At 44.4% G+C, this 19815-nt stretch overlaps 1 protein-coding gene across 5 annotated transcripts in view; it reads right to left on the reverse strand.

Annotated features, from left to right (window-relative positions):
• The window catches only part of TRPC7 (transient receptor potential cation channel subfamily C member 7), a 139069-nt gene that overhangs the window by 76933 nt on the left and 42321 nt on the right, over positions 1 to 19815 (reverse strand). For 3 of the 5 annotated variants that reach the window (XM_047778692.1, XM_047778690.1, XM_047778691.1), the window contains one exon: positions 14279 to 14461. The exons of the other annotated variants lie outside the window; for them this stretch is intronic. In XM_047778692.1, the coding sequence (XP_047634648.1) occupies positions 14279 to 14461 (183 nt within the window). The remainder of the gene's footprint in view (positions 1 to 14278; positions 14462 to 19815) is intronic. 5 annotated transcript variants of the gene reach the window in all.

The raw sequence follows: 19815 nt of genomic DNA on the forward strand, positions 1-19815 counted from the left end.
CTTCATCAGGTAGATGAGGAAAACACTACAAGGCTGCTAGGTGGGTGCAGCTTGTCAGTGATGAGCAGGGACAGGCCTGGCATTTGGTGTGAGAGGTACTCTACGTGCCTTCTTTCTGAGCACCTTCTCTCTGTGCCCGCTGAGGCCCTGTTCTTTTTGCCTTGTCCTCTGCCCAGTCCTTCCTGCATCCATGTGGATCTGGGGCTCTGAGCTCCCCTGTCCTATAGCAGAGTCCTCCAAGCTCCTGAATAGCCTCTAGTTCCCTCCCTTACCTAATTGAAGTCTCGGCTAGGGCCACTCTTCCAGAAGCTTCTAGGTTGAACTTGTGCCCTGGATGCAAAGTCCTTTTTGAAAATCCAAGTTGGAATTCCAAATTACAATTTCATAGATTGCTTCCTTTCTTTATTTGGACCCTCCTCTCCTCCTATTGGACTCCTCCCGCAGCGTCTTGGCTGGTCTCCATTCTCATATACACCATCAAACCCTGTTGCTAGAACTGTCTTACGGAGGCAAGGCTCCCTACAGTCATGACGTACTCTGACTTGGCCAAAGATGTGTGAAAAGTTCGGTATTGCACAAGAGCCATACCCATCAGCATGGACAAGGGTCCAGTGTGGAAGTGCCAGAGGATCCTGGGGGTGTGGCGTACTGAGTGGCTATGGGCAGGGGGAATTCACATAAAAATTCATCTGCCTAGTGACCAGAGGAATGAATTTTAAAATTCGCATAAGATGGTATCTACTAAATTAGAGGAAAAAAATCCTGATCATACCTACTGCTTGCAAAGTACTGTTGAAGCTAGTTTAGGTGTATAACAGTGTTGACATTGAAAAATAGTATAGCCCTTTGTAAAAATAATTTTGCAGTATGTTTCTGAAATAGCTGTGTCTTTTTACCCAGGAGCCTCACTATCAGAATCCAATTTTATTTTATTTTTAAAAATTGTTTGCTCTTTAGGGTCACACCCGAGGCATACGGAGGTCCTCAGGTTAGGGGTCGAATCGGAGCTGTAGCTGCTGGCCTACACCACAGCCACAGCAATGCGGGATCCAAGCTGTTTCTGTGACCTACAGCACAGCTCACGGCAGTGCCAGATCCTTAGCCCACTGAGCAAGGCCAGGTATCAAACCTGCGTCCTTATGGATGCTGGTCAGATTAGTTGACAGCTAAGCCATGACCAGAACTCCATTTTTTTTTTTTTTTCAGAAATCCAATTTTAGGAAATAAGAGAGAAGAAGGAAAGAAAGTGATATGTATGGAGATAATAGTAAAATATAAATATATAAAAAGTGAATGTTTACCAGTAGAAAATATATAAACAATGGCACATCAATCATAATGCTGACATAAACGCCATAATTATAGAAAAAAGAGAAAATGTTTACTTTCTAATGCTGGGTACATCCAGTCACGAAATTGTTTATCCTCTGAGTGTATAAACACATGCCTGCTGTGGGAAGGAACGGGAAGAACGGAGACAAAGGAAAGCAACTGCCACCTGGGGCAGATGAGCATTCTTTTTCTCTTCAGTTTTTTTTGTTTTAATCACACCTGTGGCATATGCAAGTTTCGAGCTAGAGGTCGAATGGAGCTGCAGCTGCCAGCCTACACCACAGCCACAGGAATACAGGATCCGAGCCGTGTCTGCCACCTACACCACAGCTCATGGCAACTCTAGATCCTTAACCCACCGAGCAAGGCCAGGGATCCAACCCGCATCCTCATGGATACTAGTTGGGGGTTTTTAACTTGCGGAGCCACCATGGGAACTCCTAAATATCTTTCTGATTTTTAAAATACTATTTGTACAATAAATAAAATTATAAAAGTCGGCTGCCGCGTCCGCTCGAGGGTCCCCCTCCCCTTATGGATGAAGGCTGTCTGCTTCAGCCTGGCTTCGCCGCCGCCCACCCCGCTCGCCCCGCTTCCCCAGCAGGTCGGGTTTCCTTCGGTCCCAGTCTCCTGATCCCCCTCCTCCTTTTGCTCCATCCACCGCAGCCGCGTTCCCATGTGCCCTCTCACCCCCACCATCCATAATTCTGCAAACGTTACTGCAGCTTTGTGCTTCCCCCAGGGTTTCCTCCATCTGGAATCTCCCTGTCTTTTGAGCTCTGACCCACTTTTCAAAGTCGGACTCACAGGCTACCTTCTCCTCCTCCATGACGGTCTCCCACATCATTTTTTGCCTGAATTAATACTTCCTTTCTTTGTTGGGCAAAGGGCTGGCTCAGAAGGGTGTAGCCCTGTAGGACGTTAGCTTCCCATGGCAGGGGCTCGGTCTTCTCTTTTCAGTGTCCTCAGGTTTAGCTGATAATTGGTGTCACATGGTGACTCCCTCCAGGCTTGCAGGTCTGCCTGTTTGGCAGGAGCTCACACCTCAGATGGGGAGCAAGCGAAGCAGTCAGGTGATGGCACATCTGATGGGTTTATAATAGAATAATACCTATTAAAAGATTAATTGTAATTTCTTCAGGATGCAACTTGCTGGCCAAATGCTTACTTATTAATCAAACAATGGTATTTTGTATTTAAATAGTCTTTCTTTATTTTTACTTTTAGGTAAAATAGGGCCATCAGTTAGAATCTAAGTTTCCATGGACTCTGTGCCAATAGTTGTAGGAGTTTAAGAAGGAGACAGATATGGGATAGACCATGATGGAAAATAATATTAAAAAATTATTTATATGTATATTTAAATATATATGTATGACTGAGTCACTTTGCTGTAAAGCAGAAATTGGCATAACATTGTAAATCAACTATACTTTAATAAAAGATAAAAATTTTAAAAAAGGAATGAGACAAGTAATGTCTCATGTCTAGTAGCTCATCATGGGCTCATTTCCTCTTTCTCTTTTTGATTCGGGCAAGAGAACCCTGAGAGTTCTCTCAATAGCTTTTAGGAATGCATCTCATCTTGGATGTGGGATTTTGTTTTATTTGAGAAAAATAAAAACTGGAGAAACTGGAGGAAAACTCAAGTATAGTGAATTCGTTCATTCAATCATTCACTTCTTCAATGAGTGTTTTCGAGAATCTTCTGCTTGCTTGGGTCTGCTCTACACTAGGAATACCATTGTGAGCCACTGCCACAGAGTTTACCATGTTTAAGGAAATAGACAATAAACAAGTAAACCCATGAGAAGTGATGTGATATTTACTACAAAAAGCAGACCCCTGGGAGAGAGAGTGGCTGATGAGGAAGGGAGCAGTGTGGCAGTCCTGTGCAGTGCTGCTCATACTCCAGCAAGGTCAGGCTCCAGTGAGCTGTCACTGAAACCACAGCCAGGCTTAGCTCCTCCTTCCTCATCCTGCTTCTGCCCCTTCATTGCAGGCTTCTCCAGAACACACTCGCTTGCACAAGGATCCTTGTGTCAGGCTCTGCTTCTCACAGTAATGATTATTAGACTCAGAACTCCCTGGAGGCAGGAACCATGCCTGTCTCGTTAACTGTTAGATGGAAGATTTCAGGGGACTTGACATGATCTGACTATTTAAAAGAGGTCTCTGATTGTGGCTTTGTGTGTGTGTGTGTGTGTGTGTGTGTGTGGTAAGGAGGAGGGAGGGAGAGGATTGAGGCAGGTGGATCATTCAGAGGCTCCTGCAGTGATCCAGGCAAGATTGGGCTGTGGCTTGGATAATATCAATTAATGCATCTCTATTAAGCGGAGATTTTTTCATCCACAGTTACTTTCACACCTCCCCTTCCATCAGGAAATTCGCAAGTGACCTTAGGCAGATGAATGTTAATAAAAGAATAATGCACTGTGGGACATAATGGGAGGACTATATAAAAGATCAAATTCTCATTAAGACTCCGAATCCAAATATGAGTTCAGAAATAATGTGACAGAAATGTGTAGTTGGTCTTTGGCTTAATTACTGGAGTTAGTTACCGCTCCTGGGGTGGGAGGGACTATAGTTTCTAAAATCTGTTTGAATTTGAGGTGGAAGTGACAGTGTGAAAATGGCTCTTGTTCCTTCCACTTTGGGCCAGTAAAGGCATCTGTTTGCATCTGTTTCTTGGAGGCTCTGTGGATTTATGTTCCTTGGATTGTCCTCAAATTCCTATCTTCTCGAGAGCCCCTAAATCAGGATGTAGCAATCATCAGTCTCCTGAATACTTTGACACATGATGGGTGATAGTGATAGGGACACAAGCTAAGGCTCCACAGCTCAGGAAATAACTGCAAAGAAGAAAAATACTGCAAAGGATTATCCTTTCATGCAAATACTCGAAAAGCTGAGCAAAAGGCAGCGAAACAACCAAAAAGGCAGTAGGTTTTTGCCTGGTTGTGATGACTTTGAGGCACTGAAATCTCTTTTGCAAACGTGCAGCAGCACTTGCTCTTTACAGCTGTGTCAGATGGTTCACAGTGGGCCCGAGGCAGGGCAGACAGGAGGCATCAGGCAGGTGACCTGCTTTTCCCTCTTAAAGCTGAGCCAGCTAGGGAGTGGGGACAGGCCAGCACCTCGGTCCTGAGAGCAGAGGAGCACTCAGTGACCTGAGCTCTCCTGTGGAGGACAAAGGCCCCACCGCCTCTTCCTGCTGTGTGGGGCCACCCTGGGAGCCACCCACTGCCCTTCTCCATCCGAAGACTGCCAGGCTGGAAGCACTGATAGGGCTTCTCTGCACAGTGAGAGTTCTCTTCTAAAGTTACAAGAAAGGGACCCAGGTCAGCAGTGGAGGGAAGTGATGGCCTCATGATCTCAGGCTGGCCTGGGGCATCACCTGGATTCTCTTGTATGGATATATATATTTTTTGCTTTTGTTTTTTAGGGCTGCACCCAAGGCATATGGAGGTTCCCAGGCTAGGGGTCTAATCAGAGCTGTAGCTGCCGGCCTATGCCAGAGCCACAGCAACACCAAATCCGAGCCATGTCTGCAACCTACACCACAGCTCATGGCAATGCTGGATCCTTAAACTCCTGAGTGAAGCCAGAGATTGAACCCGTGTACTCATGGTTACTAGTTGGGTTCGTTAACCACTGAGCCACAAGGGGAACTCATGTTGTATTGATTTTTAATCATGAGGAATTACAGGTGTTTGGAGCTCAGTAGGGCTCTGGCTTCACACTTTACCCACATCTGTCTGTGCATTTGCTCACCATGGAGCCTGCACATTAATTATGTGCCAGTGGGTACTCTTCTCTGTCTTCAGAGATCAAGATGAATGAGGAGAGGTCCCACCTGCCGGGAGCTCAGTCTTTATAGAATTTAGGATTGTTAGCCTTTCAAAAACACTGTCCCTGGACTCCCACCCAGGAGAAGTGGATTAGAAACTCTGGCTGGGGCACCCTCATTGGTGTTTATGTACAACGTTCCCAGGTGGTTCCTTTATGCAGCTAAGTGTGAGAACTTGGTCTGTTCTAGAGGGATACATTGAGTTTGACTTTGATCTAACATTGGGTTTGGTCTAGACAGAGGCAGTGCATCCTCAGAGAACGGAAATCTCTGTCCTCAGTGGTTGACTGTTAAGGGGTAGTAGCCTAGATCCTGAAGAGACTCTTTTCCCAGAGAGTCTGCTTGGGGGATGGTTTTGTCTCCATGCCTGGCCCCAGGGACATTAGAGACTATGTCTTGGAGATATTTTTGGTTGACATAACTTGGGAGGCAGGCACTCCTAGCATCTAGTGGGTCGAGGCTGGGGATGTTGCTAAATATCCCCCAGTGGACAGGACAGTGCCCACAGCAAAGAATTGTCTGGCCCAAAATATGAGTAGTGCTGAGATTGAGCAACGCTGTTCATCTTAAGGGGAGGTTCTGCTTCTGAAACCAACGTGATGTATGGTTTCCATTAGCTACCATTTAATGCACTTAGCATGTTCTAGCTAGATTATGTGTGAATAAACATGATTGCTGTGTATCAGGTACTATTATTTGTTCCCATTATACAGAGAAGAAAACTGAGCCCTAGAGACGAAATAAATCATCTAAATCACCTGTATAGTGAATGAAAGACTTAGGATTTGCACATGTAGAGTCAGGTTTACAGCCACAATGATAGCTCCTGCCCAACAGGATCAGTTTTTCTTCTTCTGAGAGTTTTTCCAGGCAGAAAAGGGATACATTCATACTTGCTTTAGTCCTTCTTAAGATTGATGCTTGAGAAGAACAAAACTACTTTTCCTAGGCAAAAGATAGCTCTTCTGAGCCAAGAGATTATGGATGTTGCTCATTTTTGTGCCCTATGGCCAGGCTAGGACCGCAGAAGTGTGGAGAAAAGGAATCCCTCAAGAGGACACTGATGGATGCTTTTGGTATCAGTGGATCCCAACATTGTTTGGCAGCTCCTGGGCATCCTGCAGCGCAGTCTGGGGTAATGCCTAACCAGCCAGACTGTGTTTGTGACAGCTCTGGTCTTCTTAACTCTGAGCATCTGTTACAGTGATGCCTCAGCAGGAAAACACAGTGGGAGAATGTCTGCTCAGAGCATGTGAGTGTCTGCTTGGCCTCTCAGACGTCCTCTAGAAAGCCCCAGTGTCCCCACGTCCCCTTCACTTGCTGGCCCCGTGTTCTCTGCATATGGAGGAGATGAACTAGAACCCAAGTAGAGGTCAGCTGCCCTCTCTAGTGTCCCTGCCTGTGGTCACAGCACTAGGGTGCGGGGTCTCAGCCGCGTGTGCATCTACTGTGGGCCTCATGGTCTCTTAGCACATGTTTAGGCCAGGAGGCAGCATCCGCTTTATCTGAGGGGCACCTGCAGTTCAGCAGATTGAGCAGATTGAGCAACTTAAGGCAAGTTACTCAGTAACTGAGTAAGTGGAGACCTGAGCAGGCAGGCTCCTGGCCATGACGCTATATACTACTATGCAACAGGTTCCGTTTTCTTCTCATGGGAGTTTTTCCAGGTCCAAAAAAAAAAAAAAAAAAGGCCAGTTTATGGCATAACTGTAAAATGTGCAGAAGATGGTGATTTCGGAAGGAAGGAGCGAAGGGACTGGTGCTGTTGGAGGCCGTGGCCCGCCTTGGACCGGGTGGTGATGTGGGTGGAAGGGCCCCGCGAGCCGCTCCCCCTCAGCTTGCGCTTGCCCGCGTGGTGTTCTTCTCGGAGGGAACCTTCTGTGCGCTCTGCTCTGGGGCTCATTTTGTGCACTTCCGGGCTCTGTGTCTGAAGGAATCCTGAGGTGAAGTTCACACCACGGTCTTGTGGTTTGTGGAAGACATTGACCTGGGGTGTTAGCATTTTGGGACAAGATTTCCCGTTTTTTTAATTTTAATTTTTTTTTGTCTTTTTTTCTATTTCTTGGGCCGCTCCCTCGGCATATGGAGGTTCCCAGGCTAGGGGTTGAATCGGAGCTGTAGCCACCGGCCTACACCACAGCTCACAGCAACGCCAGATCCTTAACCCACTGAGCAAGGGCAGGGACTGAACCCGCAACCTCATGGTTCCTAGTCGGATTCGTTAACCACTGCGCCACGACGGGAACTCCAAGACTTCCCGTTTTTATTAAGAACACAGGCTCTTGCCGAAGACTTAACCATCTCTCATCTTGGGCATTAGATCTCTCTCACCTCCCACAGAATCTTACCTGAACTTTTTTTCTTTTTTCTTTTTTTTTCTAGGGTGCCATCTACCTCAGAGTGATTCTGTTTCCTATTTAGAGAGAAGTTGGATGCTCTTTATTCCCTCAATTCCCTCCACTTTTCTCCTGTTGGTGGTAGTTAGTGCTTTTTTGCCAAATAGCTCCATTCCCCCCCTCCTTTCAAATGCCTGGCAGGATTATACAGGACTTCCTGGTCCCTTTTGTGGTGGGGTAGGGATGTGACCAGCAGTGGACAGTGAATTGTAAGCAGACAAACTGTGTGTCACTTCTAGGTGAAAGCCTTTACTTGCTGATGGGAGACTCTCAGGGGCAGGATCTCCCTTTGGCAGGGTGGAAACGTTTGAGCTAGCGGCTAGTCTGTCAGCCTGGGCTCCTGAGTGAAGCCTCTGGCTTCTGTTGCATGACAGAAATAAGATGAGCCATAAATAAACCTTCTTTTGTTAAAAGCCACCACAGCTTGTTTTTGCTTGTTAACACAGCAGGTGTTTATCTACCTTGACTAATAGCCTTTCCCTTTTGCTCAATAATTATGCCACATCCACATCCAACCTTTTTGCCTTCCAGCCTTTCTTAGGGGAAGAGCTGTCTCTCTTTCTATCCTAATTTTACAACCACTCTGGTTAAAGTCCTCCAGTGGCTTCCTGTTGTTCCTAAAAAAGGGACAAAACCAACACTCTTTAGCACGATCTATAGACCTCTGCATGGTCTGGCCCCTGTCCGCTTCTTCAGACTCATCCCACACCCTGCTTTTCCTCATGCCTTCTGACTTGGCCACATTTGCATTTGTCCAGTTCCTCTTATATGTTGTATTTCTTCTCACCACAGGGCCTTTGTATATGCTTTGAGCCACTTTGAACATGTTCTTTCTGCCAGAAATGTCCTCCCTACTTCTGGTCAAGCTTGAGTTCCTCTGAGAAGCCTTTATGGACCTCTCTGATGAGGTCACATCTACTTTTTGAAGATACAATACTGTATTTTTCTGTTTCATAACACTTCAGTTGGAACATTACAATATATTGGGATGATGTTTTGATTAATATCTGTCTTCCCCGTGATGAGTGACATCCTGTCATTTTTATTCATTACAGCGCCCTCAGTAATGAGCACAGCATACTTTGTAATCACTCAATGAAAGTTTGTTGAATGCAGGTATGGATGCATGAATACAGTTATACTGTCCAGTTTGGTAACCACTGGCCACATGTGCCTACTGAAATTTTTATTAAACAATTAAAAATTCAGTTTCATAATTACATTAACTACATTGCAAGTGCGAGTTAGCCGTGTGAGGCTGGTGGCTACCATACTGGACAGTAGAAAAGAGAACATCTCCAGCATCACAGGCGCTTCTCTAAGATTGTGCTGGCGGGTAAAGTCAAGGGCTCGTACGTGGCTTACGATACCCCAAGGGATCTGGTTCTGACAAGCCTCCCAGTTTGTTTCTTCCCCACAGCAGCACAGCCACGGGGGGACGCTCACCCCCTCTGCACAGGTTCCTTTCCGAAACAGGCCACTCTTCCTTAGATGTCTGTGCCTTTTCAACGTGAACCTCTCTGCACATAAATTGCCATCCCACCCGGAACCTCTCATCCTTTAACCCTCCTCTCAAGCATTTCTACTCTTGGGAGCCTTGTCCTGAGGTCCAGACTGAGCTGGTCAGTGCTATCCCCTTTCATTCCTGTTTGCCTTGTTCAGGCAGGATTGCAATGTTTGTTCACACCCCTCTCTCCACTTCTCCACGAGCCCCTTGGGGGCAAGGCATGGGTCTTCTCATTCTCTCCAGGGCTCAGGTGAGAACTGGTGGTATAGTAGACATCACTAAATGTTTAAGTGATGAGTGAGGCAGTGAATGAAAATCACAGGGGGCGTTTCCTTAGTACAACGGTATGAGGAAAAAGGGAACTGTGTTCCAAGTAGGGCTAGTGAGGGTCCCACCTGCATTCCCCACCCCCTCCCCTGGTCCTGCCCCAGGTCTTTATTTCCTGTGATACCAGCTTTCTGGGCCACGAATCACCCATGAGGTTGGCAGAGTCAGGAAAGGGCACCTGTGAAATTCTGTAATCTGGAGGGTGCAGCTGAGTGGAGCTCTTCTTGAGGAGAGTGGGTGGATCTCATCAGTTGGAAGGAAAGATGTTTGGCACCATGATTATATCCTCCAAATCAAGCCACATGCCAAGATGCTAGAACATGGGCACACCTGGAAGTCTCAAAGAGGTAACTGCTATGAATTCCACCTTGCTCAGCTAGTGAGGTGCAGAGGCTGTTGCCGTTACGGTCAGAGCATATCTGTCTGCACCTTACCCATCACACTGATGGCTCTTTTAGGGTAAAACTGTCCTCAGGATCCCTGGCTGGCTGATCGCTGCCTGTAGAGCTCATAGGTGGTGTCTAAAACAAATTGTCCAATTAAACTAACACCCTTATTGGTAATATTGCCTAATAACAGACGTGCTTTCTGCAGCGATAGTAGTATGTGTATATACCATTGCCTAATTGTGTCTAAAGCGGCCTCCGTATCCTCTACAGGTGGAGTTAAGGCCGCTGTTGTGTAAAATAGGACCCTCCAGGTCTCTGGCAGTTGAGTCTGGCAGACACATGCCCACAAAGTCCTTTGAGTGAATATGAAGTTCACCTGCGTCTCATTAAGGCAGACCTGGAGTCAGGAAGAAGGGAGGGGTGACGTGGGGGATAAAAGGAAAATAGCACCCCTGTAAGCCTAGAGCCAAAGTGACAGAGAGGAGAGACAGGGCGGGATGAGAGTGACGGTCCCAGACGTGAGTCTTCACTTAGGTTGAAAAGAGCACTAAGGATTCTGTCTGAGTCTCTGTGACCCACCACTCAACAGTGACCGTGTGCCAGACACTGAGCTTGCTTTATCAGTGCACATTGGGCCCAGCTGAGCCTGAATGGATTCAAAGACTCGTCTTCCCAGTTGGCGGGACTTGAAGTCCCCAAGTGTGTTTTAGAGCTGGTGATGCAGGTGGAGAGGAGAGTCTTTACGAAGGGCATTTGGGCGTGGTTCCCTGGTGACAGAGATAGAAATGGAGAGTATAGCAAGATGTCTGTCCTCAGATTGACCTCACTAGAGCAGACCGAGGACTGCGTATCCACTGGGGCTGTAGGCCAGAGCTGGAGGGGTTGTTTTCTTTCTCTGTGAAGCAAAAGTCAAGTTGCTTCCGAACTTAACTGTAACTCAGTGTGGGGAAGAAACTTCTTTGCTTCTTCACGAGGCATGCTTGACTTCTGGAGCGGCTGTGGACTGTTAGGGCCGGCGTGGACTGAGATGGACGACGGAAATGTCTTAAGTACTGTGAACGCTGACTCTAAGCCAGTGCAGCGTGTTTTAATACTGCCTCCTTTACACCCACAGGCTGGGGAGGCCCAGGGCTATTTGAGGCACACATGATTCCATTGATTCTCATCACAATTCAGTGAAGTCGGCATTGTTGACCATACTTTATAGTTGAGGAAAGTGAGACACAAAGAGGCTAAGTGGCCCCATTAACAAGTGGTTGGCCCATGGTTAACTTCAAAGGGTACCCTCTTAGTCACTTCTCCAACACTGCCTTCCAGACGCATTGGGAGGCTAAGTCACCCTATTTAGACAGAGGTCGTGGAGCACAAGCATATCCTCACAAGGCCTTTGGTCTTCAGCGGAGGAATTTTTGGTCATACAGATGACGTCCTTACCCAGGGGGACATTTCTGGCATTCTCCGGGGAGATAACAAAAGACAAGCTAGGGAATGTCTCCGGGGATAGAAGGACCCCTCTCGTCCCAAGAAAGGGGGAGCATCACTGCAGGCATCACTGATGCTCCCTGGAGCCGTAGTGACCGTTTCAGTTTCCAGAGCATTTCTTCTCCTATCAGTTCATGTGAAAGTTCACAGGAAACCCTCTAAAGCAAAAGCTTAGACGCCTATTTTTCAGATGGGGAATGAGGCCCAGAGAGCTTCAAGGACTTATCCAAGACCACGTGGCTAGTAAATGTAAGAATCACACCAGAAATCTGTTCTTCTGATGCCCTCTCCATGATTGTCTCCTATGTACCGGGTGGTCCCTTGTGCCATAGTGGGGACCTGCTGAAATCCTTTTTTATCTAACTGAGGCAGCCAGAGTCCCTGGGTGCCAGGGTGGTGCCTGAAGAGAGGCAAACTCTCATGAAGGACGTGATCTGGGGTGGAGTACCAGCCACAGAGCAGCACCCGTTTCATTCAGATCTATGTATTTGATAGATACACAGGCTGATTCTGTATTAGAGTTTCCCAAAGACCGTTCCTATGGAAAACCAGTTTTACCGGATGCCCCGTGAGATGGGGAGTTCCGCAGTCAGGTGGCACATATCGTACCTTTCTTTGTTTAGAGTAGCAGCGCATGATGGAGGCCCTGTAATGTCTTCAAGCAAAGAAGTCTCTTGGACTGTGCTTAACTCAAGGTCTCCAGATTTCTTTGAACATATAATCTTTTTTTGAAGGTCATACCTATTAGCAGATCATGGAACTGCCAAGAACTAGTTTGTCTTAATTACTGAATTAGTGCTTTGATTTGATATGTGGACACAGCCTTGGGAAGTTTTTATGGTTTTATAATTCGGCCTAAGACCCACATGGATGTGTAAAGGCCATGTATTTGTAAATAGACCTTGGTGCTATTTTCATAATTGGTGCTCGTTTCATAATTCAGAGACCCAGGCTTTAGATTGTACCCATGCAAGCATGCGAAAGTTCATAAATTAAAAATGAAATCTCATTATAATATTAATAATATTTTAGGTGTTTTTGCTGGTAATTCATGGTAGAATAAATGTCAAGGAAAATTAGAGTCTGTTTGCTGTCGCATGATGGCATATGTGGTTTGAGAAAATTTAGTCATTGGACGTTTTTTTAAATCAACAAGGCTGACATTTTAGGCAGGTCATTTATCATCTTCCTACCTATGGATTGCAGCAGACACTTGACATTCACGATGCATATTTCTTGAGACCTTTATGACTCTCCTAATTGGCAGATACCACTAGAGTAAATAATTTCCCTCATAAAACCTTTTTATTCCGACCCAAACTGCCATGTTCATAGAGTGTTTGACTTTTTCTTCTCATTCATCATCAAGACATTTTGTACTTGCTTGTTGACAATGAGAAGGAACATACAGGCTGTGAGGTGGTGGCCAGAATCTGGACTAGCTGAAGGATTTACCCTCAGTGACTGTTTTGCTAAGAGATTTGGATTTATGTTTCATAAAAATGGCAAATACTTGCGGTTCATGGGCAGTAGGCATTGTGCGAAGAGCCAAAACTGAATAAATCTGCAAATGCCAAGCATTGCGTCCATCTTTACCCTTCATCCTGTGGTGGGAGGCAGGAGGGTACTGAGGCTTGGGAAAGGAAAGGAATGCTAGAAACCCAAACTTATGGCTACCACTCATTGCCAAACAATCTCTATAGCAGCGTATCTTTGTACTCCAAGACCATGGGTATCTCAGAAGCTCCAGGAAGGGATTTCTGTGCTTTGGTCAAGAGCCTCAGTGAGCTCTGGAGGTAAGCTAAAAAAGTGAGTTTTCCTGTACTGAGAAAATAGGATCATACATACTTGTACCTGCAGCCTGACTCCTCCCCTCCCATAAGCCTATGCCTTTGAATATTAATCTCAGGCCACCTTTCCCATGATTTATCAGTTTTATCGTTAGGACTTAGATTCTTTGAAAAAAGCTATTTTTTTTGCCTAGAATTTTTTCTTATTAAAATTAAAAGGGCAGGAAGATTTTATTAAACTTGGAAGCTTACTCTAGATGAATTCCATAGGTATATGTGGTTTGTTGAAGGATGGTTCACCCCACACAGGTTAGATAATCAGCCAAGAGAAGGAATGCTAAGGGGCCAATTTGAGGGTTTTGGAAGTACCCCCAGCAGTTGCATTGTGAAATAGCTGGAAAAAAACCCGTAGAGACTGATCATCCATCTTGCGTTTGTGGAAAGCACACTGGCATTTAAGATCATGGATCTTGGGAGCTCAGCAGTTTTCATGAGGATGAATAGTCTCATCTAACATAAGAGCATATTCTAAAGAGTCCAGAGTACATCCAAAGTGGAAACATAATTGAATTTTGCTCCCTAGGACCTCAGTCTGACCAGCCACTGTGAGTTTGGGGGCTCCTGGGTGCCAGTGGCCATTAAAGACACCTTGAGTTTGATCGAGGAGATGGGCTTATTCTTTTGAAAGTCTGCTCTTATTTTCTATTAAAGACTTTCATAAGCCTTGAGAGTGAAGTTCCTCTAAGCCTCCCAGAACCATGGATCCCACAAAGTCTCTACACTAAAGCATTTTCTGTATAGACCCCCATCCCTCCCCAGGCACACAGAGAAAGTTCAGTACGTGATGTTCGAAGAGCTGAGTGTATTTCATGAGAACTTGGGTATTGTGCTACTCCCTGATAGGACCATTCACTGTGGTCTTGTCCTTGCCAGTGGTTTGGAGGCTGACAAGCTCCTCTTTTGTTCTCCAGACCCCAAGCCTGTTCATGGAATGGATATTGTAATTTCCTCTCTCTTCTCGTGGGCTGGGGGTGAAGAGAGGGGCTCTGAGCAGTCTAGAAGGCTGGAAATTCCCTGTCTAGAGACAAATGGGGTAATTGGTGTTGTCCCCATCACCTTGCGGAAACAGAAAATATGCATGAGCTCAAAGACTGGCCAGCAACCCCGGAGGCGAGAAGGCCAGGAGAGGTGGGGAAGCTTACCTTCTTGACTTCATATTTAATGGCGAGTTTGATCCGGCTCAGACTCGGACGGTGGTGGTCGGACCAGACTTGGAAGTTCACATCACCATTTAAAATCGCTTCCACCTCTTCTGTGTCTCGGCATAGGTCCAGCACGCCCACCACAAAATCCTTGCATTGCATAGATAACTTCCTGTAATCGTTCTAACAGAATAAAGAGAAATCAGGTGTGTGTCACACCAAGCCGCACAGATGGGCTTGCCTAGCACAGCAGTGTCGAGCAGCACCTGTCCACTAAGTGTGAGTTTATAGAGTGCTCTGGAACCAGGGAATGTGCTGGACCCAGAAGGCAGGACAATTTCTCTTGACCAACAGCCTAGAGGACATCTTTTCTAAGACAGGCTTTGTCAAGGTGTACTCCACAGCCACCTGCATCAGAGTCACCTTGGGTGCAGACTTCCTGACTCAGAATTCCAAGGGACGAGGCCCAGGAGTCTGTCTTTTAGCCTTGTTCTTATGTGATTCTGATGCCTGTCACAGCCTGTCTTGTGCATTTTGAAAGCAGCAGTTCTCCTGAGTCAAGTATGAGGGAGGAGTGATAAGGAAATGCACTTTTAAGGCTGATGGAAGTAACACTTCACTTGTTTACCGTCAACCTATAATGGTGACTGCTCTATGCAGGAAGAGTACTGGAAAGGCATCGCTGACATGCTAAGTTGGAGGAAACATATGCAGGTGTGCTTTCTTTTAATGTGCTGGAAAAGCTCCTTATAAATAATAAATGTAAAAGTCAAATGTAATTTAAATCTAACAGAATCCTTTCTTACCACAAATTCTTTTGTACAGTAAATCAGGATTTTTTAAATCACTTGCCTGTTGAATAACATTTTCAGCTTCTGACACCTTGTTTTGTTTTTGTTTTTAAATGAGTTGCCTCTGGGTTTCTCGCTGTTCTTCCCTAGGCATTCCTTTCTGAATTATCTTTGTGAGCTGACTGCATTTCTAGTGACAAGTCAACTTTTCTGTCCCCTGAAACAGACTGCTTCAATTCCAGATAATAACCCAAAACGTTGGACAAAAGAATGTTTCATGTCATTCTCAAACCACTACTACCCCCAAATATTTTCCCTTAAAGGCTTCTTTATTGGTTTCTTAGTTGGAACAAGTCTATTCAGAAGGAACACAAGAGCCAGATGTCACTTTTAGTGTTAATCAGTGTCAAAAGCCCTCGGAGTGGTAAACAGGAGTTGGTAAATGGGAGTACAGATTCCTTTTCCAGCATCTGGATTTCTCAGCAAATAGATGGAAGCCTGACAAATTACAAAAGCTCAACCATTTTTCTAAATTAATGATTCTTTTCTGTTTCCAGTGCTGCTGCATCAAAATGTCCCTTTGCATTAGAGAAAGAGATGAATAAATGTTGTCAAGGAAAAAGGAAAAGGATTAAGAAGATGTTTTCAGACAAAAGTGGCTGCCCTTCATTTTTATATATAATTTAGGGATAAGAAGGGTGGTGTGGAAATGCTGCATAGGAAAATGACTGCTCAGCTTAGGCAGATTGTTATGGAGCAAATCAGACTGTGCCGTCCCAAAGCCTCTGCATGATTCTAGGTTCAGTGCAGTTCAGAACAGAAGGTACCATCTCATTAGACACTTTAACTTCTCTAAGATCTTTCAGCTAGCCTGGTCGTAAAAAGGAGGGACACACCAGAGCTGCCAGAGCGGCTAGTTTGCTTTTTGCCTTCTGTATCAGACACTCAGTCTAGAAGGCAACATGCCTGGGGTCAGCAGATGGCTGCAAGAGGTAGAACCAGGCCCGCCAGGAAGACGGAGATGACAAGGATATGGATAGCTGCAGACGGGAGGGTCCTGTCAGGGCCACGCCTGCCAGAGAGAGCCTTAGGTAAACATGTCTGGGGAGTAAGGATGATTATGATATAATGGATCAGCCCTGAGCTCAGTGAGCCTTCCAGCCACCCCCACCCCCATCTTTAGTTGGAGAGATGAGACTTCACAGGTGCCCTTCTAAAAATAATTTAATATTCCTGCACACTGAAGTCTGCCAGTTCCAATGGGTGACAGATAGTCTACCTCCATCACCTTACTCAGTCTGTATAAAAACTCCATATTGGAAGGACTGTCAGAATTTCCAACTCAAAAATGAGAAAATTGAGGCTCAGAGAGATAAACTAACAGGCTGAATCTACTTTTCCTTGTATTGGTCATCTACTCATCTCTGGTTGCTGTGTCATCTTCCTTGAAGATTGTAGCTCCTGTCTCGCCTCCATTTTCCCAACATTGACTACTGTGGTTACTGGTGGTTTCAGTACCCCAAGGATATCTCTCCCATTACTCTGCCCTCTCATTTCCTTGACAATATCTTTCCTGGTGACCTTAGTAGCCTCAACTCCAACTCAACTGCTCATTCTCTTAGTTATTCCCAATAACTGCAGCTCCTCCATGACCCCACTTTTAAGTCCCCCTCTGTCTTACTACCACCTCCCCTATGTCCAGCTTTCTCCATTTGGGACCCCAGCTCTTGGCAGTCCTTTGATTTCACCAGACTTAACAAGCCACTGACCATACTACTTTTTCACTGGTTTTCATGCCCCTCTGGTCCTTGTCTCCCTTCTTGCAGAGCTTCTATTTTATGGGCAATTTTAATTTTATTAAAGACAGTTGATTTACAATGTTGTGCCATTTTTTCCCACACAGCACAGTGACTCAGTTATACATATACATACGTACACATTCTTTTTTAAAATACTGTTTTCCATCGTGGTCTTTCCCAGGAGATGGGATATATTTCCCTGTGCTATACAGTAGGACCTCATTATTTATCCATTCTAAATGTAATAGTTGCATCTATCAACTCTAAACTCCCAGAACATCTTACTTCCTCCCTCCCACTTGGCAACTACAAGTCTGTTCTCTATGTCTGTGAATCCATTTCTGTTTCTACCTGTGTCAGTAGATAGGTTCGTATGTACCATATTTTATTTTGTCAGACGTTTTATTTTTGTTAGGTTTTTTCCTCCTTTAATTCTTTTTGTAATAATGATTTTTATTTTTTCCATTATAGCTGGTTTACAAGTGTTCTGTCAATTTTCTGCTGTATAGCATGGTGACCCAGTTACACATACATTATCACATTATCATGCTCCATCATAAGTGACTAGATATAGTTCCCAGTGCTGTACAGCAGGATCTCATTGCTTATCAATTCCAAAGGCAATGGTTTGCATCTATTAACCCCAAGTTCCAAATCTGTCCTCATGGATACTAGTCAGGTTCGTTACTGCTGAGCCACAAAGGAAATTCTGAAATAATGTCATTTTTTTTAAGCAATGGATTAAACTAGAGATTCTCATATTAAGTGAAGTAAGTCAGAAAGACAAAGACAAATACCATATGATATCACTTATATGTGGAATCTAATACATGGCACAAATGAACCTTTCCCCAGAAAAGGAAATCACGGACGTGGAGAACAGATTTGTGGTTGCCAAGGGCAAGGGGGAGGGAGCGGGATGGACTGGGAGTCTGGGGTTAATAGATGCAAACTATTATATTTAGAATGGATGAATGGATTCCACATACATGTGATATCATATGGTATTTGTCTTTCTGACTTACTTCACTTAGTATGAGAATCTCTAGATATATCCATGTTGCTAAAAAATGACATTATTTTGGAGTTATCTTTGTGACTCAGCAGTAGCGAACCAGACTAGCATCCATGAGGATGCAGGTCCGATCCCTACCTTGCTCAGTGGGTTAAGGATCTGGTGTTGCTGTAAGCTGTGGTGTAGGCCAGCAGCTGCAGCTCTGATTTGACCCATAGCCTGGGAACTTCCACATGCTGCAGGTGAGGCCCTTAAAAAAAAAAAACATACAAAAAGATGACATTATTTCATTCTTTATTATGGCTGAGTGTATTCCGTATATGTACCACATCTTCTTAATCCATTCATCTGCCAAGGGACATTTGGGTTTTTCCATGTCTTGGCTCTTGTGAATAGTGCTGCTATGAATGTACGAGTGCATGTTTCTTTTGAAATTGTAGTTTTGTCTGAATGCATGCCCAGGAGTGGGATTGCTAGATCACGTGATAGCTCTATATTCAGTTTTCTGAGGAATCTCCGTACTCTTCTCTACAGCGGTTGTACCAGTATACATTCCCACCAGCAATGTAGGAGGGTTCCCTTTTCTCCACACCCTTTAGAGCATATTTTATTTGTAGACTTATTAATGTGGGCCATTCTGACTGGTGTGAGGTGATACCTCATTGTATTTTGAATTTAACATTTCTGTAGTAGTTATTGATGTTGAGGTTTTTTTTTTTTAACATGCCTTCTGGCCATCCATATGTCTTTCTTGAAGAAATGTCTTTTTAGGTCTTCTTCCCATTTTTCACTTGGATTGTTTGTTTGTTTGTTTTTTGTTGTTGTTGAGTTGCATGAGTTGTTTCCATATTTGGAAGATTAAGCCTTTGGTGGTTGCATCATTTACATCATTTTCTCCCATTCTGTAGGTTGTCTTTCTGTGTGTGTGTGTGTGTGTGTGTGTGTGTGTGTGTGTAACATTTGTGTGGTTTATGTCAGGGAATATTTTACCTTTATTCTCTTCTCAGAGTTTTATGGTGTCTAGTTTAAACCTTTAAGCCATTTTGAGTTTATTTTTGCGCATGGTTTGATGATATGTTCTAATTTCATTGATTTATATTCAGTTTTCCCAGTACCACTTGCTGAGGACACTGTCTTCTTCCATTTTATATTGTTGTCTCCTTTGTTGAAGATAAATTGACCGTAGGTGTCTGGCTTTGTTTTTGGGCTCTCTATTCTGTTCTGTTGCTCTGTATCTCTGTTTTTTGTACAAGTACCATACTGTTTTGATTGCTGTAACTTTGCACTATTGTCTGAAGTCTGGGAGATTACGCCTCCTGCCTTGTTTTTAACCTCAGGATCACTTTGGCAATTCTGGGTCTTTCATGGTTCCATAAAATTTTTTGGATTATTCTTGTCCTGTGAAAAATGTTATGGGTAATTTGATAGAAATTGCATTAAATCTGTAGATTGCTTTCGGTTGTATGGCCATTTTAACAATTCTTCCAATCCAGGAACATGGGATATCTTTCCATTCTTTGAATCCTCTTTAATTTCCTTTATTGTCTTATAGTTCTCAGTATATAGCTCTTTTACCACCTTGGTAAGATTTATTACTAGGTATTTAATTTTTTGGTGCAGTTTTAAAAAGTATTTTTTTATATTCCTTTTCTACTATCTCATTGTTACTATACAGAAATGCAGCCAATTTCTGAATGTTAATATTGTATCCTGTTACTTTTCTGAATTTATCATTTCTAGTAGTTTTTGTGTGGATTCCTTAGGGTTTTCTTTATAAAGTATCATGTCATTTGCATATAGTGACAGTTTTACTTCTCTTCCAATTTGGATGCCTTTTATTTCTTTTGTTTGTCTAATTGCTGTGGCTAGAACTTCCAATAGTATGTTGAATAAAAGTAGTGAGAGTGGGCATCCTTGTCTTGTTCTAGATTT

The sequence above is a fragment of the Phacochoerus africanus genome, chromosome 4 (assembly GCF_016906955.1).
Source record: "Phacochoerus africanus isolate WHEZ1 chromosome 4, ROS_Pafr_v1, whole genome shotgun sequence".
In the NCBI taxonomy this organism is placed as follows: Eukaryota; Metazoa; Chordata; class Mammalia; order Artiodactyla; family Suidae; genus Phacochoerus; species Phacochoerus africanus.